Source organism: Artemia sp. Qi Xiang Cuo, chromosome 7 (genome assembly GCF_049724085.1).
Source record: "Artemia sp. Qi Xiang Cuo chromosome 7, ASM4972408v1, whole genome shotgun sequence".
Taxonomy (NCBI): domain Eukaryota; kingdom Metazoa; phylum Arthropoda; class Branchiopoda; order Anostraca; family Artemiidae; genus Artemia; species Artemia sp. Qi Xiang Cuo.
In genome coordinates this window covers 36,168,801-36,185,984 of record NC_142800.1, presented here as the reverse complement: position 1 = coordinate 36,185,984, position 17,184 = coordinate 36,168,801, and the positions used below count along the sequence as shown (strand labels likewise).

Here is a 17,184-nt window from a genome sequence, read left to right as displayed (position 1 = left end):
ATAGGCAAAGGTAAATTTTTACCAAATCATATTATTGACTTATGAATAAAGTGAATATACCACTCGATGGCTTTTTTTATGCTCTTTATGAATATAATGATCATTTTTGTCGGGAATGAATTTTAGCCCCCACCCCTATATATACCAGTTCAGGGTATATGTTTGCACATTAGGGGGGATGGAGGGAAAGTTTAATCTTACCTTTCATTTACATCAGAAATAAAATTTACCCCCAACCCCCTATTGTGAAAATATATACCCTGAATTGGTATAAATAGGGGTGGGGGTAAAATTAATTTCTGACAAAAATAATTATTATATTCATAAAGAGCATAAAAAAGGCATCGAGTGATATATTCACTTTATTCGTAAGTCAATAATATGATTTGGTAAAAATTTACCCAAACTTGACTTCTTTCGTGGCTACCGTATATTGTACAAGTACCCAATTTTCTTTTAATAGATGCGAAAGAGGCAAGATATCTTAATTATTTGTGTGTGAAAAAGCAAACGTCGATTCAGTATGTTTCTGGGTTGTTCGCAAGTTAGGTGTAACAGCTGGGTGCATTATAACGCTTAATCATACGAGTATGACGATTAACATTCTCTGATAGTAAAATGTGGATTTTTGCTTTTTATGTTTTAATAGGTAGGTCCTGCTTTTTACTTTTGATTAGTTTTTAAAAGAGAGCTATTCAAGAAAAGTAAGGAGCGATGAAGGTATAAGCCTAGAATTGGGGCTATTTACGAGGAAACACGCTGAGAAAGCAATTCATACTTCGTAATAGGCCATGCATAAAAATTATAGTCGACACTTTTTGTAGGCACTTTCACGATACTTTACCCCCCCTCCCTAATGCGCAAATATATATTCGTAAGTCAATAATGTGACTTTATTTTCCCTTTACTGGAAAAATACAAATGAATGTGCATTGTCAGTTAATATACATATACTGATATTTAGTAATCAAAATGTTAGCATGATTTGTTTTATTACAGTTATAAAAGTAAAAACATTTATATTTTTTCAGTAAAGTGCAAATTATAAAGGCCTTGGGTAAAGGATAGGGGTTTTGAGCCCAACTCATGTTAATTTCTGCTTGTTTTGAGTTTGACTCGGTTATTAGTTGTAATTTCTGTTCGTTTTGGGTTTCATTTTTGATCATTTTTGCTCATTTTTGGTTTAATGGAGTTCTTTACGTATCTTTGAAAAACTTATTTTGTGGAAATTTTTTTTTTTAATTAATTTATAGAAAGTGTGGTCATATAAACTTCGGAGGAGGCTCATTGGATTGGTAATTAGACGCTCTAGTGCTCTGTTTAAGAGTCAAAGTGATCGGAGGGCAGCTACCGCCCCTCCCACACATCGTATTGTCCCGAAATGCATCCAATAGAAATTTTGAGATAGCTATTCTATTCAAAATAGTCTAAATATCATATAACAAGGCTTTTGGGGGTGAAACAAACCCCAGCTTGATATGATTTTTTTGTGAATATTGGTCTTTATTAAAAATGAATTTCGGTACTTTCGCATTATCAGGGCCCCTCTAAAGAAGTTCAACAAGATATGCTACAGTCAAACGGGAAAGACGCAATGAAAAACCCATTTTTACAAAATGATTCAATACACCGCAGTAGAGAAATACATAGTATAGCGTGGTTCTAAGATATTTAAAGTGTTGTTCTTTAGTGTTTTGTGGGGGGAAAGGTACCTAGGTTAGGTTACGTATATAATATATGCTATACTTTGCCCCCCACTCCCCCTAAGGTGCAAATATATAGCCCAAATTTGTTTCTAAACTATCATATAGTCATCCTATTTTATTTTATTAGCATTAACCAAACTTGACTTTTTAGAGAGGCTCTGATAATGCGAAAGTACTTGAATTTCTCTCTCGAGGGTTGTAAGTTATGCCCAGGGGGTATTTCAGGTTTTTATGGAAGGGATGATTTTTTAACTTTAGAAGAGGTTCAGTCTTTCTCACTGAAAAAGACTAAATCAGTATAAAAAGAACAGAAATTAATTAAAAACCTTTTTCCACAAAATAACTTCTTTTTTTTAAAGTAGCCTAAAGAACTCCATTAAACCCAAAATGAACAAAAATGCCATCAAATAATCTACCAAGCATACAACTACCACAAATCAGTATCAATAAATAAATGAAACCCAAAGCAAATATAAATTAAAATACATAACGGAGTGAAACTCAAAACGGGCAGACATTATTACGAGTCGGGTTCTAAACCCCATGCTTTCTAAAAGTCAGAATATAATTTGTAGGCTACTTTATTGAAAAAAATTCTTTTAAATGTTTTCACTTTTACAACTGTAAGAAATGAAAAATTCATGATAACTTAAATGAAGAAATACCAGCATATGTATTAAACTGACAATGTACACTTTTTTTTCCGTAAATTCATTTGAATTTTTTTATTAAAGTACGAATTACACTCTGACTTTTAGTAAGCCCAGGATTTAGAACCCTACTCATATTAATTTCTGATCGTTTTGAGTTTGACTCTGTTATTTATTTTAATTTCTGTTTCTTTTGGGTTTCATTTATTTATCGATACTGATTTGTGGTAGTTGTATGCTTGGTAGATTATTTGATTCTATTTTTGTTAATTTTTGGTTTAATGGAGTTCTTTACTTTTTTTGAAAAATTTATTTTGTGGAAAAAGTTTTCATAATTAATTAGTCACAAAACCATGCCTTCTTCCATTGTAATCCACTCCACACTTTTAGGTCATTCTTAAATAATTATTTTTCCCAACAATTGTATTCTTAAAGTACAAGAAAGATATTTTAACAAAGGAGACATGACACATCAGGTGATAATAAACAGCAAAGGCCTACATCTAGGACCATCGTCTTCGTCTTAAAGAGGAGTTGTATTGTCAGAAAAGTGACTACAATCTTTGGACAGATCGTAAAATAAGGAATCTAATGGTCTCAATTTTGTTTTATTATCAATTTTTTTTTAGATTTTATCAGGCAGTAATTATTTACCGCAAATTAGAATATTCGTCTCCAAACTATCAAATTCATTCAAAAATTACCAATGCTTGTTTTAAACCTATTACCAGTGTTAGTTCTAGAAGTCAGTATAAAAATTTCTGATATTTGTTTTAAAACCTATATTGAGGTATAGCACCTATTTTTATATTTTTAATAAAATGGACCAAATCATTGACCAAAAAAGTGTCCTTTAAAAATTTTAAAATCTAATTGAAGGTCAAAAATGTAAGCTATTAGCTCCCAAAAATGTAAATTAGGCTAGTATTGTGATTTTTGTTGTTGTTGTTTTTGACAATATTGACAAATAAACACACTGTTATAATTTCATCGCTTTCATTAAAGCGCACATAACACTGAAGCATTTTGTTGTTTTAAGGGACGATTATCCCAGTTAGTGGTAATTTTGTACGTTTTAAGTTTGAATTATTATAATACTTTGTTTCTGCTTGATTGAAATTTTAGTACAGCTCTTTACTTTCCTTTGAAACATTTTTTTTTTGAAAAGGGTTTCCTTTGGGATTAAATTCTGTTCGTTTTTAATCGACATAGCTTTTGTGTGTATATTAATTATGAGATAAGGTTTTCTCAGGTTTTCTCCTTAAGAACCAACATATTGGACAGCAATTGAAATGTTGGGTGAAATTCGAATATTCAGTCAATATGTTCGATCAGCCGTAATATTGTGCAATAATTCGTTAACCCTATTTTTGCAATAAAATTTGGGATGGGCGGTGGTTTTTCTTATATCGTGACAGATATGTGCTGTTTCTTGAAATTTTGATTTAAAGTTTTAAAAAGAATTTTCCAAAGAAAGTAAAGAGTGATATTTAAAAGCAGAACCTCCAAAAATCAAATTAATAACAAGTCAAATTTAGATATAACATAGATTACTGTGAAAAAAAGGGATTTTTCAATCATACTGATTGCACAAATTTTGCACAAATTTTGGTCTATTTTGGTAGTCAGAAATAATGTATCTTTTGTGAATATTTTTGCATGATTTGTTCTTTGTTTTCAAGTGTTTTTATCCAGTTTACTTTTTTCGTAAGTATTTTGATTTTTTATCTAATTACATTAATAATGCACTATTCTAAGTCTGAAAATAGATATTTTTTCTTAATACTTAAAAAGTACTCTATTGTCTGGCCTGGCGATATATCTTAACTGAGGCAGTAAAAAGATTTCTTTTTATTATACGAATGCCAGCCGACCGGAGAAAAAAACTACTCACACCTTTTAGGGACTCAAGGATTGATACAACGAAACGTTTTCCCTTTTTTTTCTCTCCATTAAGGTCTACTTGATTTGGTTGAAATGCCCTGTAAGTTCCGAGCCTTATCAAAGACGAAAGACCTTTGGGACCATTTTCTCCTGTCACAAATAGATGAAGCCAAAGTTAATTAATTTTTTCCGCATTGAATCCGTTCGGTCCAGGGACTTGTGAATTAAATTTTAAAGCCGAACGCATTAAGTCCTGGTCAATCAAACAAAGAAAGTTTTTGTTTTATTTGGAGCCTACTCTCGTGTGAAGCAGTTTTTTTTCTTTGTCCTGGATATTGAGGTCTCCTTGACCAAAATACTTTCCGATATACGTTCTGAACTGTTGAAAAAAAGTCGCTTAGCCCTTTTTAGCACTTATTTTCTGGGCTGAACGAAAGCCAAGGAAAAGCTTTTTTTTTGTGTGTGTGCATACTCAGTTTCCTGTGGCCCAATAATGACAAATTTGAAATAAAAATAAAATTTTAATAATAATAAAGATTTAAATTTCAAGCAAATCCGGAATAATAATCTTAATTCCGTTTCTAAGGGACCCTTGGTCTCAGTCTAAAACCTGTTTTGTGCATTAAAGTACCCTTGGGGAACGATTCAAGAAAGTTTCAAGCCCATCAGACAGAAAAAGTGTTTGGCCTTTTATTGGGCTCCACTTGAGGGTACCCAGTGCTTGTTTCTCTCTTTATTGTTTTTATTGGGGTGCCATTAGCCCAACTACTTTCAGACTCGAGTTGCGAGATGATCGGGCTGAACCCGTTTCCAAACATAAAAATCGACTAAATTAAAATGTGAACGGAAATAAAGAAAAAATGACCATAACTGATTGTCCAACCGAAAGCGAAAGTAAAAGTTAAAATCAAATAAGAAAATGATAAAATAGAAGTCCAGCAAGCTGTGTGACAATCTGATGCGACCTCTTATTAATACGTCCGTTAAAATGTTACCAACATTCACGAGCCTTTAAGAAGGTTATTTACTCGTAATAAGATGATTTGTGCTCCACTGTCATCTAATTTGTATAACTCTGGAGACTACTCCTAAAGTGTTCTCCACTCTATATATTGATAACACAATTTATTGCAAATGGTGGGAAACATAATTGATATAATTGTAAAGTTGACTATTGTTTTGCTTTCCAGGTTTAGAAACTGTGTGTGCTGATGACAGAGATGAAGTTATTCATATAGTTACACCTCCACAAGAAAGAGAAAAACCTTCAGTAACTGACGACGTAATAAAAGTCGTTGAGCCACCGAAGTTTATTTCAAGAGAAAGGAGTCTGCGAGAACTCGATAGCTTTGATGTAAGAGTTGGAGCTAAATTCAACTTTGGTGGAAGTGATCCTCTTAGAGAGGTTAAGGTTGCTGTGGGGAAGCCTATAAGTACAGCAGATGGGATTGTCGTTGGAGATAACCTCAACTTTCAAGTTGAGGGCGCTGTTAAAGAGACTCCATCGAGTATTGCAATAGAAAGCCCTCAGTATGGATCTTCTAGCGAAGAGTTTTTACCTTTTTTCCCTCTTCCGACTTTTTCTGAAAAACTAGAGACAAAGTTGGGAGAAATTAAAAGGTCAGATTATTCTGAAGGCGAAAAATCCGCTAGCAATGACTCTAAGCCAATAAGGGTACTTCCTTTAGGAATGAAAGGAGGAGTGACCAAAGCAATACAGCTTCCCATAAACAAGATTTCTCTAACTACTCTATCACCTCTTTCAAATTCTTCGTTCCTAGAAAACTTGGATAAAAAGACAAAACCGAACAAAATATCGTCACCTCAAGACCCACATTTTCCAGTTATCCAACTACCCCCACTTAAACTGGTTGCACCACTTCCACAAACGTCCTATCAGCATCCAAATAATGTGATTTCTAGAAGAGCGGATAACTCACTGTCTTTCTCTTCTGATAATCCGTATGGTGTAAAGCATCAATTGGTGTTCGTACCTGTGCCATTAGCACAGAATAAAAATATCCCTACAGCAGTGCCTATATCCTCGTTTTTAGATAAAAATAAAAGTGACAGGGATGACTCTTTTGCAATGGAAAACGTGAAGCAGACTTTAGCATCTGCCAAAGAAACAATCATGTCGGCAAAAGGTATGCTTTCGGGTGTTATGGCTAAAAGAGCAGGATGGGTAAAAGAAAGGCTTTTTAGGGTAAAGGACTCGTCAGAAGAAGATTTGAACGACCAATTGCTAAACGTACACCAAATTCCCCTGCTTGGCTCAGATAATCACCCTTTTGATTCCACTCGGGTAGTTTTAGTTTCCCAGAGTGACCGTATTCCGCAACCAGCAAAACAGTTCTCTAAAAGTCCTTCAGTAGCTACTCATTTAAAGCCCCAGCAATTTGTCGTTGTTCCACCATCTAAGAACAATGATTATATTTCCAGCACTACACATGAAATAATACCATTAATTCGTGAAAAGTTAAGTACAGCAGTGAACACGGGGAAACTTGTATCGACAGCTCTTGAAGGTCAAGTAGCTGAAAGTAGACTTGAATCTGATCCATTGAAGAACAAAGATAATTTAAATCTAAAGCTGAAAGATCCCAACCAGACACGAGAACAAACAACATTTAAAAATGTTAAACTTTTTCCATTTACTTATGAGGATGTTAAGAACCCAATTTCGGATAAACGTACAAGGAAAATAACCAGTGTTTCTTCACCGAGCATTAATAATAAAAATATACTCTTGGCTTCTTCGCAAACTAGTACTGTTAACACTTCGAAAAATGAACAATCAATCAGCTTGAAATTTGATAATGAGCGAAGCAATGATACTGCTGACGCAGAATATATCTCTGTTCCTTTATATTTTAGAACTGACGCTCCTAATATAGTAGAAGTACCAGCTCCTGATCTTTCCAATGTCGTACACAAGACTTCTGATGATTACGGATATACAACGACTGCAAGTCATCAGCGGACATTTTACGAAACAACAATAAAAGGATCTTGGGTTCCAGTGCCATTGGATATCCAAGAAACCCAGCAAACGAATTACGAAACTAGTACCAATAAAAGTGAGAACTACGCTACTGGAGCTGTTTTAAATATTGGGCAGTTAGCGAGGTCCCCAACTGAAAGCATTGATTTCAGCCAAGAAGTGCGTAACAGTGAATTTGCAGATAAAAATACTAACATTGATCTACACAGCCTGAGGCCAAGACAAGACGTAGAAGAAATATGGACAGGTGAATCAAAGCATAATGAACAGAAATACTATTTAGAAAGAAATGATGGAATAGAAGTGACATTAGGACAAGAACACTTAGAAACTTTTCCAAACTTCCGAACATTCATTTCCCCAAAGGATGTGGGAATACAAAATGAAGATTCCATGGGTCACGGCTCTTCATTGCAGAAACAAGAAAGTTTTCTGAATCTTCAACACCACATTCTAGACCAAAGAGAAAAGCAACACGAAATTAACTTTTTTTCGTCTCAAGAGTTAGATTACGTTCTTAGTCACCTTGAGAAGTATCCTGAGACTGAAAATGAACGATTAAATTTTGAGGTTCCCGATCTTGAATCTAGAGCAACAAATGATGTATCTGGAAAAGGTTCAAGTAGCTTACTCCAAAGTATCTCAACAGGACAGTCACTGTTGCAACAATCACGAAATGCCGACAGTTCATTTTCCCTGTTTGACAAAGAACAATACGAACATCCAGACAAATTTGGTAGGAAAACATATGAGAATGAACCGTTCAATAATATCGTAACTGAGCCAACTACCAAACGAGACATAGTTGAAATAATGCCCATTTTTATACAAAATGGGTCGGTCCTTCCTGAGTCTAAAATGAATTTAGATCCTGCTGTGTATGATACATATGATGATGAAAATGAAGCAACTAAAATGCACCGTTCTGGAGCTCCGTTTGACAAGCCTGGTCTATTGGATGAGGATAGCTATGATGAATATAAAGAATCAGTGGACGATACAACAGTGCCACAAAACTCAGAACTAAAGGAAAGAAAGAGGAAAAAAGCATATTACCATGTTCATGAAAAACCATTAAAATATTCACCAAAAGGAGCTATGTATAGTATTATTCAAGGTAAGAGCAAATTACAATTGCAGTATCAAAAATAAAATTGTCTGGAAATAAACGGTGAAAACATAGAGAATTGTTGCATTATTTCCAGGTGAAATGCTGTAGCAGCACTGGAAATGAGAAAACATTGATAGGGAAATAGAAACAGTCACAAATGCAAACGTTCAAATAGTTTTGATGAAAAATAAACGACCAGTACACGGAAAAGAAATGAATAAGTTCCAGGCCAATCAGCAAAAATGAATAAGACGGCATAAAACTTGGATAAATCCTGTCCGTTCTCAATCCTACTTAAAAAAAATTAATAATAATCATCCCTGTAGCAAACCCAAAACATAAATATGATAATTTTCACACCCTAGAAACGTATTGTATATTACCAGTTCACATTTAAACACTCATAGCCTCCATAGGCACATATACTGGGGCTCTTTTCAATCTTTCCGAGTAAAATGGCAATCTCGACATTCTTTTCCAGTGCCTTGGTGGCTTAAAAGGTGCCTGGGAGAAAAGGGTAAAGGAGAGGAGCAGCGGCCGTCTAATCACCTGACCTTGAACCACTAAAAGCTCTAGAACTTCAAATTTTGAATCAAATGAGCCATTTTTAAATTTTCTCCTAGCACACCTTCTATAAGAAATGGTGAAACAAACAGAGGAAACACTTCGCTTTTTACTATCAGTAGGTAACGCTACAGAGTTGACTATAATAGACAAAACCTAGTGATTATCTCTTCTCTTTCTCACTTTGTATCTCTCTCTTGCTTTTTCTCTTTGTCTCTCTTAATCCATCTCTTTCTGCTTTTTTCGCTCTCCCTCTCTCTTGCTTTTCCCCTCTCCTTCTCAGGTCCTCTCTCTCCCTCTCCCCTCTCTCTCTCTCTATTCCTCTATTTCTTTCTTTCCTGCTTTCTTTTCATTGTCCAATCGTGTTCACTTGATGTACAATGCCTAAATTCTAGGACCAAAGCTTCCGACGGACTTCTGCCGATGATTTAATTTCCTATTACCTACTTAAGATAAAATAGTATCTATATAATGGTTTAAAAATCAACATAATCGAAACAAATAGTTGAAAGTTTCAGCTAATTAAATCAATGCAACTCAAGGTTTTGGAAAGTCCTTAAAAAAAAAGCACCAAGAAAATTCAAGATGATTGACGAAAAATTCCAAAAAAAAGAAAATAATGTAATAAAACAAAATAAATTACAGTATATAAAAATGTGTAGAAAATAAAATTATATTAAATCGGGTACAATTAGTGCTGTATTAGCTGCATTAACGATATTAATACAAGTACCGGGTACTATTTGAATTTTTTATTCTTTAGGGCACTCAAAAGTTCACATTTTTGGTTCCAATGCCCTGTATGACAAAAAGCAACAAATTTTGGATGACACTAAACACCATTCTAATGATAGAGCTGAAGCCGACAATTTTCAACCTGAATATATAGATGAATTTTATAGTGACAAGATGGATGCTGACTCATTCGAAACTGCCGTAAACAGGTAAACAATATTAAGTTCATATAGTTATATATACATCAAAATATCAAAATATACAAAAAATAATATTTATTGTCCAAGTAAAGAGCAATCAAAATTTTATAGACAAATTTTAACAAGCATCCATAAGAGGACTGCCGTAACCTGCAATAGGTGCGCTCACACCTTAATCATACTTTTCTTCTTAGATGTTTCTTATTTGTTTGTTTTTTTATATTTTAAACAGTAAGAATTATATCAAAGTGTTTGGGATATAATGTTCGTTAAAACACTAATGTGAAAAAAAGATAAAACATAAGACATGTTCAAGTCACTAATTAAAATACGCATCTTATTTATTTCAAACTCTACTGTGTTTTTAGTACATGTTGTTTGTCCTACCAAACTTAGCAGAGGGTTTGGGGGATAAGGATGACGCAAATTCTCCTCGAATATGTGTTAAAGTTTGCTTTATAAAGTTTTAATCAGTATTGTCTTATTTTGGCCTCTGCGAAGGACTGCCTCGACCCTTTCGGGGTACCTGCAAGACTGGGGGACCTCGCGGTCAATTCTAATCCCACTTGAGGAATGGCGCCCCTTGAGGAAATTATAAACGACACAGCATTCGCACGGGATTCTGATCAATGGATAATTCTTCTGGGCTTTGCATGTTTCGATCGGCGTCTTCGGGCTGAAAAACGTCTTCCAAGCAAATTTATCTACTATGGTCTGCCTCCCCGTAGTAGCATATTATTTGTAGGCATGAATATATAATGAGTCAGATGTAATAGGCTTGAGATTGTCTGTGCAGTATTTCGACTCTTGTTGATACAAGAGCATCGCCAAGTGCTGAAAACCATGCTGTGACCAAGATGGGCCCAGGATTGCACAAAGCCTCCATTCATGGAGGTCCCAGGGAATTCTTGCTGTCCGGTTCTATGCCGACTTAAGCACTTCGGTGTAGACTTGAGAAGATATAGATATGGGATCATTGCTTTTCCTGTGGCCAAAATAATTTCAATGATTTAAAGAACATAAAATAGGAACTTGGAATGTTACAACGTTAAAAAATTACCATCATATCAACATTTTGACTGACGAATTCAGATGATTCGAACTGGACTTATTAGGAGTTTCAGAAACTCATAGACCAGGGGTAGGAAGCCTGAAATTAGGTGATATAGAATTTGTTTACTCAGGCAGGAAGGATGGGGTAAATAGACAGGGAGTAGGGCTCATTATGAATCAGGAAGCTGCTAAGTCTTGTTTGGGATTGGTAGGTATTAATAACAGAATATTAAATACTCATTCTATGACTAAAAAGTTCAAGGTATCAGTTATAGCAATATATACCTCTGTAGAACTGATTGACGGAGATACTAGTGACTCAGATGAATTTTACTTACAGTTACAGGAGCAAATAGACAGGGTCAAGGGCAGAAATATGATGTTTTTACTAGGATATTTAAACGCCCAGGTTGGTAAAAATAGGGATAGATGGTATCCTAGCCTAGGTAAATTTGGTGTAAGAAAAGAAAACAGTAATGGATACAGACTTTTACAATTTTGTAGGTATTACAATCTAGTTATAACCAGCACGGTGTTTGGTCATAAAATTGCTAGTAAGTTAACATAGTTTTCAGCTTATGGTTTGACAAAAAACATCTCTATGTTGTAGTAAACCGAAGACTGGCAGGATCAATACAGGATACTGGGGTAGATAGGAGTGCTGTTATTGATGTTAAAAGTAAAGATCACCATCTGGTTGTGTCAAGTGTTAATTTAAAGCTCAAATTTCGGAAGGATAACTACCTCCTGGGAAGTTATCGATGTTGGTAGACTCCAGGATAAGAATTTGAGAGAAACTTTCCTGGACCAGTTGAATACTAAACTTGAGAATTTAAGATTTGATAATGTGGAAGATGGTTGGAATAATTTTAGAAAAATAATTTGTGAAGTTGCTGAAGGTGTGGTAAGGAAGAAAGCTAGGACTGCAGTTAAGAATATTAGTGAAAAAGCTTTATGTTTAATAGAAAGGAGAAAGGACTTGGTCAAGAATTATATGGGTGATAGATCATATGAAAACAAAAGGAATGTAAAGAGAGTGGAGAAAGCATTAAAATATGAACTAAGGAGGTGTGGAGTGGAGACCATGGATATAATTGCCGAGGATCTGGAAGATGCAGCTAGACGGCATAATAGTAAAATATTGTACTGGCATGTCAATCAATTGAGAGGGAGTAGTTAATCCTGATTTGGCCCAGTTAAAGATAGAAATGGGGCCACAATTAGCGACAAGGAAAGAATTAAAGAGAGATGGCAGAACATTTTGATAATTTGATAAACCGAGATAGAGTTGCAGGTAACGATATAGAGGAAAAAGAAAAAGTATGTGATACCTTGGATGTGAGGAAAGATTTGTTTTGCGAGGAAGAATTAGCGACAGTACTAAAAGGATTAAAAAATAATAAAGCTCCAGGTGCTGATAGTTTATTAAATGAGTTTCTTAAATATGGTGGCTCTGAGGTTAGAAATAAGTTATTGAAGATTATGAATATGATTTTTGAAAAAGGGGAAGTACCAAATGATTTTAGGAAAACCTTAATTAAGCCACTTTATAAGAAAGGTGATAAAAGTGAGTGTGGTAATTATCGAGGCATTAGTTTGGTCTCTATAGGTAGCAAATTACTTAGTAATACGATAATTTTTAGACTGAGAGATGCCGTAGACAAAGTTTTAAGAGAAGAACAGTGCAGTTTTAGAAAAGGTAGAGGATGTGTCGACCAAATTTTAACTCTTAGGTTAGTAATTGAGATGTGCCTGATTTGTCAAACACCTTTGGTCCTTAGTTTTATAGATTAGGAGCAAGCGTTGATAGAAGAGCTATAGCAAAGGTTTTATCCTAGTATGGTATACCAGACAAAGACATTAAAGTGATTTCTGCTATGTACGAGAATAACACGGCTGCAGTTAAGGTAGAAAATGATGTTAGCAACTGGTGTTGTATTAAATCAGGAGTTAAGCAGGGCTGTGTTCTATCTCCCTTTATATGGATTATTTTGATGGATTTTGTATTAAGGAGCACAGGTAAGGCAATGGGAGACCACAGAATCAAACGGGGAGGAAAAAGTCTCCTGGACTTCGTTTATGCTGATGATTTAAGCGTCCTAGAGCAAAGTTTGAGCGAGATGAATAAACTTTTCGAGGTTTTGCGAGTTCAGGGTGCTAGAATATGTTTAAAAATTAATGTTAAGAAGACTAAGTCACTAAGGCTAGGAATAAGTGAAGATGAAAAGCTGACGTTGGGTAATGAAAAGATTGATCAAGTGGGCAGCTTCACTTACCTTGATAGTATCAATAGTAAATACGGTGGGAGCAGTGAAGATGTTAAAAGTAGAATAGCCAAGGCTCAGGGTGTTTTTTCACAGTTAAAAAAAGTTTGGAAGAATAGGAAGGTAAGTCTGCAACCCAAGATTAGAATATTAGAAGCTACAGTGATGATAGTGTTCAAATATGGCTCTGAAGCATGGGCGCTTGGAAGAGCGGATGAAGAATTGCTAGGTGTATTCCAGAGAAATTGCTTAAGGATTGTTCTGGGTCCCCGGCTGACTGACCGTATTACAAACAATAGGCTGTACGAAAAATGTGGTTTAATACCACTCTCTATGGCTATAATGAAAGAAAGGTTGAGATGGCTGGGGCACGTTGTGCGGATGAAGGATGACAGATTGCCAAAGATTATTATTTTCGACCAACCGTCTAGGGCTTAACAGAAAACAGATCGTCCTCGTCTGGGGTGGGAGGACGTCATAAAGAAAGATTTAAAGGAAATGAGAACTTCGTGGGAGGGTGTAAAGAGGGAGGCTTTGAATAGATTGGGATGGAGGAGGAGCGTGCGTAGCTCTGTTGGCCTCAGTCGGCTGACTACTGCGGTGAGTTGTTAGTAGTAGTAGTAGTGATCTCTGAACGGTTCTTCTTCAAGACCAAAAGAAATATACTCAAATGTAGATATAAACATATATCAAACAGTTATATAAACAGTTCGTGGTAACGAACTCTAAGTAAGGAGCAAAAAAATGATTCTGATATCAATGTATACATGAAATGAATCAGCTTATCATGCTGATTCTAAATATATTAAATAAAAAAAACAAGTTTTTAAAACTGAAAGTAAGGAGCGACATTAAAACTTAAAACGAACAGAAATTATTCCGTATATGAAAGGGGCTTTCCCCTCCTCAACGCTTCGATCTTTACGCTAAAGTTTTTTATTGTTTTAAAAAATAAATTTTTGAGACAGAATCAAACTTTAGCGTAAAGATCGAGGCGTTTAGGAGGGGAGAGCCCCTTTCATAAACGTAATAATTTCTTTTCGTTTTAAGTTTTAATGTCGCTCCTTACTTTCAGTTTAAAAAACTTTTTTATTTAATTTCTGATCGTTTTTTAGTTAATGCAGCTTTTATTTTGGTTCACCGTCATTGAATAAGTAAACAAAATTTGCATAAAAATTTTACTTTTCTTTTGCCAAATGGATATCTCTAAATTTGGTTATGACGTAATTTACAAATTAACTTACGTAACTAACTTCTATATTCGTATATTTTTCTTCTGGCTAAAAATACAAAGTTGCAGATTTTTGCAGATATGAGCTTGAAACCTATGTAATAGGGTTTTCTAATCCGCTGAATCTGGCGGTGTGATATTCATTAAAATTCTTTCACTTGTAGGGGATGTTTCTCCCCTCTTAAAAAAATCAGGTAAATTTTCTCAGGCTCGTAGCCTTTGATGAGTAATACTAAACTTAATAAAATTCATATATTTCGAATCAGCATTATAAACACATTCTTTTGATACATTTATTGACATCAAAATTCTGTTTTTAAAAGTTTCGATTACTATTGAGCCGTATCGCTTGTTTTTTTTATTGTTTTTTGTATTACATATATGTTATTACGTATATGAGGGGGTTCTCCCCTTAGTCAATACCACGCTCTTTACGTTAAAAGTTTAAAAAAAAATTATTCACAAACCCCTGAATCACAAAGGCCGTTTAATTAGAAGAGATAGCTCTTTTGAAAGAACTAAAAAAACTGCAGCGTAAAGAGCGAGGTATTGACTTGGGGGAGAGCCCCCTCACATACGTTAAAATTTCCGTTCGTTTTAAGTTCTAATGTTGCTTCTTACTTTCAGTTGAAAAAACTTGTTTTTTTTATTTAATTTCTGATCGTTTTTTAAATAATGCTTGGAAATCCGGCACCCCCTTCATAGAAATGTCCCTTACCCCAAAGAAACATCCTCCACGGAAAGATTCTCCAGAGTAACCCCCTCCTCTAGCCCCCCCCCCTCCAGAAAAAATCCTTCCTGAAAATGTCTGTATACTTCCCAATAACCAATAAATAATGCTGGCAAGTCCGGCGCCCCCTTCATGGCAATTTCCCTTCCCCCATGAAAACTTACTTCATGAACAGATCCTCCAACATAACACCCGACCCATCCCCCCCCACTACCAGAAAAAAACCCTCCTGAAAACTTCTGTATACTTCCCAATAACCAATACTATATGTTAACATTGGGTAAAGTTCATATCTTTTAGCCCTTTCCCTGGGGACTTTGGGAGATTAATTTATCCTAAAAGACATATTTATCATATTTTCGACCATGTTGAACAAAATGGCTATCTCAAAATTTTGATTGGGTGACTTTGGGAAAAAAATAAGTGTGGGAGGGGGCCTAGTTGCCCTCCATTTTTTTTGTCACTTAAAAAGAGAACTAGAACTTTTAATTTCCGTTCCAATGAGCCCTCTTACGATATTCTAGGACCACTGGGTCGATACGATCACCCCTGGGGAAAAAAACAAAAAAAAAAACAACAAATAAACACGCATCCGTGATCTTTCTTCTGACAAAAAATGCAAAATTCCACATTTTTTATATAGGAGCTTGAAACCTCTACAGTAGGGTTTTCTGATACGCTGAATCTGATGATATGATTTTCTCGAAGATTCTATAGCTTTTAGGGCGTCTTTCCCCCTTTTTTCAAAATCAGCCAAATTTTCTCAGGCGCGTAATTTTTGATGGGTTGCACTAAACTTGATGAAAGTTATATATTTGAAATCAGCATTGAAATCTGATTCTTTTGATGTATCTATTGGTATCGAAAACCCGTTTTCTAGAGTTTCGGTTACCATTGAGCCGGGTCGCTCCTTACTTACAGTTCGTTACCACGAACTGTTTGATAAAATTCGTCAAGTTTAATGCTGCCCATCAAAAGTTATGAGCCTGAGGAAATTTGCCTGATTTTTGAAATAGAGGGAAGCCCCCCTAAAATTCAAGGAATCTTGATGAAAATTGCACCATTAGATTCAGTGTTTACGAGAACTCTACTGTATAAGCTTTAATCTTGTACCTGCAAAAATGTGGAATTTTGTTATTTTTGCCAGAAGACAAATTACAGATGTGTGTTTATTTGTTTTGTTTTTTTCCCAGGGGTGATCGTATTGAAATAACGGTCCTAGAAGATCGGAAAAGGGCGCATTGGAACGAAAACTAAAAGTTATAGGGCCCTTTTTAAGTGACAAAAAGATTGGAGGGCAACTGCCCTCCCCACGCCAATTTATTTCCTTAAATTATCTGATCAAAATTTTGAGATAGCAATTTTGTTCAGTGTAGTTGGTCTCCGTTACTTCAAAAAAGCAACACAAATAAGCTCTTGATCTTTATGATCTGGGAAAAACCGGTTTGTCTGTCTGCAGTAGGTCATAACTAGTTTAGTCAAACGTGGTAACGAACTGCAAGTAAGGAGCGACCCGGCTCAATGGTAACCGAAACTCTAAAAAACGGAATTTTGATACCAATAGATACATCAAAAGAATCAGATTTTAGTTCTGATTTCAAATATTTAAGTTTCACCAAGTTTAATCTTACCCATCAAAAGTTACGCGCCTGAGAAAATTTGGCTGATTTTTAAAAAAAGGGGAGAGACCCCCTAAAATTTATAGAGCCTTAATGAAAATCACACCATCATATTCAGCGTATCAGAGAGCCTTACTGTAGAGGTTTCAAGCACCTATCTACAAAACTGTGGAATTATGCATTTTTTTGCCAGAAGAAAGATCACGGATGCGTGTTTATTTGTTTTTTTTTGTTTTTTTTCCCCCAGGGGTAATCGTATTGACCCAGTGGTCCTAGAATATCGTAGGAGATCTCATTGGAACGGATATTAAAAGTTCTAGTGCTCTTTTTAAGTGACCAAAATAATGGAGGGCAACTAGGCCCCCTCCCATGCTCAAAGTCACCCAATTAAAATTTTGAGATAGCCATTTTGTTCAGCATAGTCGAAAATCTA

General features: G+C 35.2%; 1 protein-coding gene across 1 annotated transcript in view; it reads left to right on the top strand.

The window, feature by feature from the left end:
* The first annotated feature begins 538 nt into the window (after positions 1–538).
* LOC148950217 (uncharacterized) overlaps positions 539–17,184 on the top strand; it is a 36,325-nt gene continuing 19,679 nt past the window's right edge. Inside the window, exons 1-3 of the mRNA XM_089091805.1 lie at positions 539–649; positions 5,431–8,361; positions 9,683–9,863. Coding sequence (XP_088947931.1) covers positions 619–649; positions 5,431–8,361; positions 9,683–9,863 — 3,143 coding nt within the window. The 5' untranslated portion in view covers positions 539–618. The remainder of the gene's footprint in view (positions 650–5,430; positions 8,362–9,682; positions 9,864–17,184) is intronic.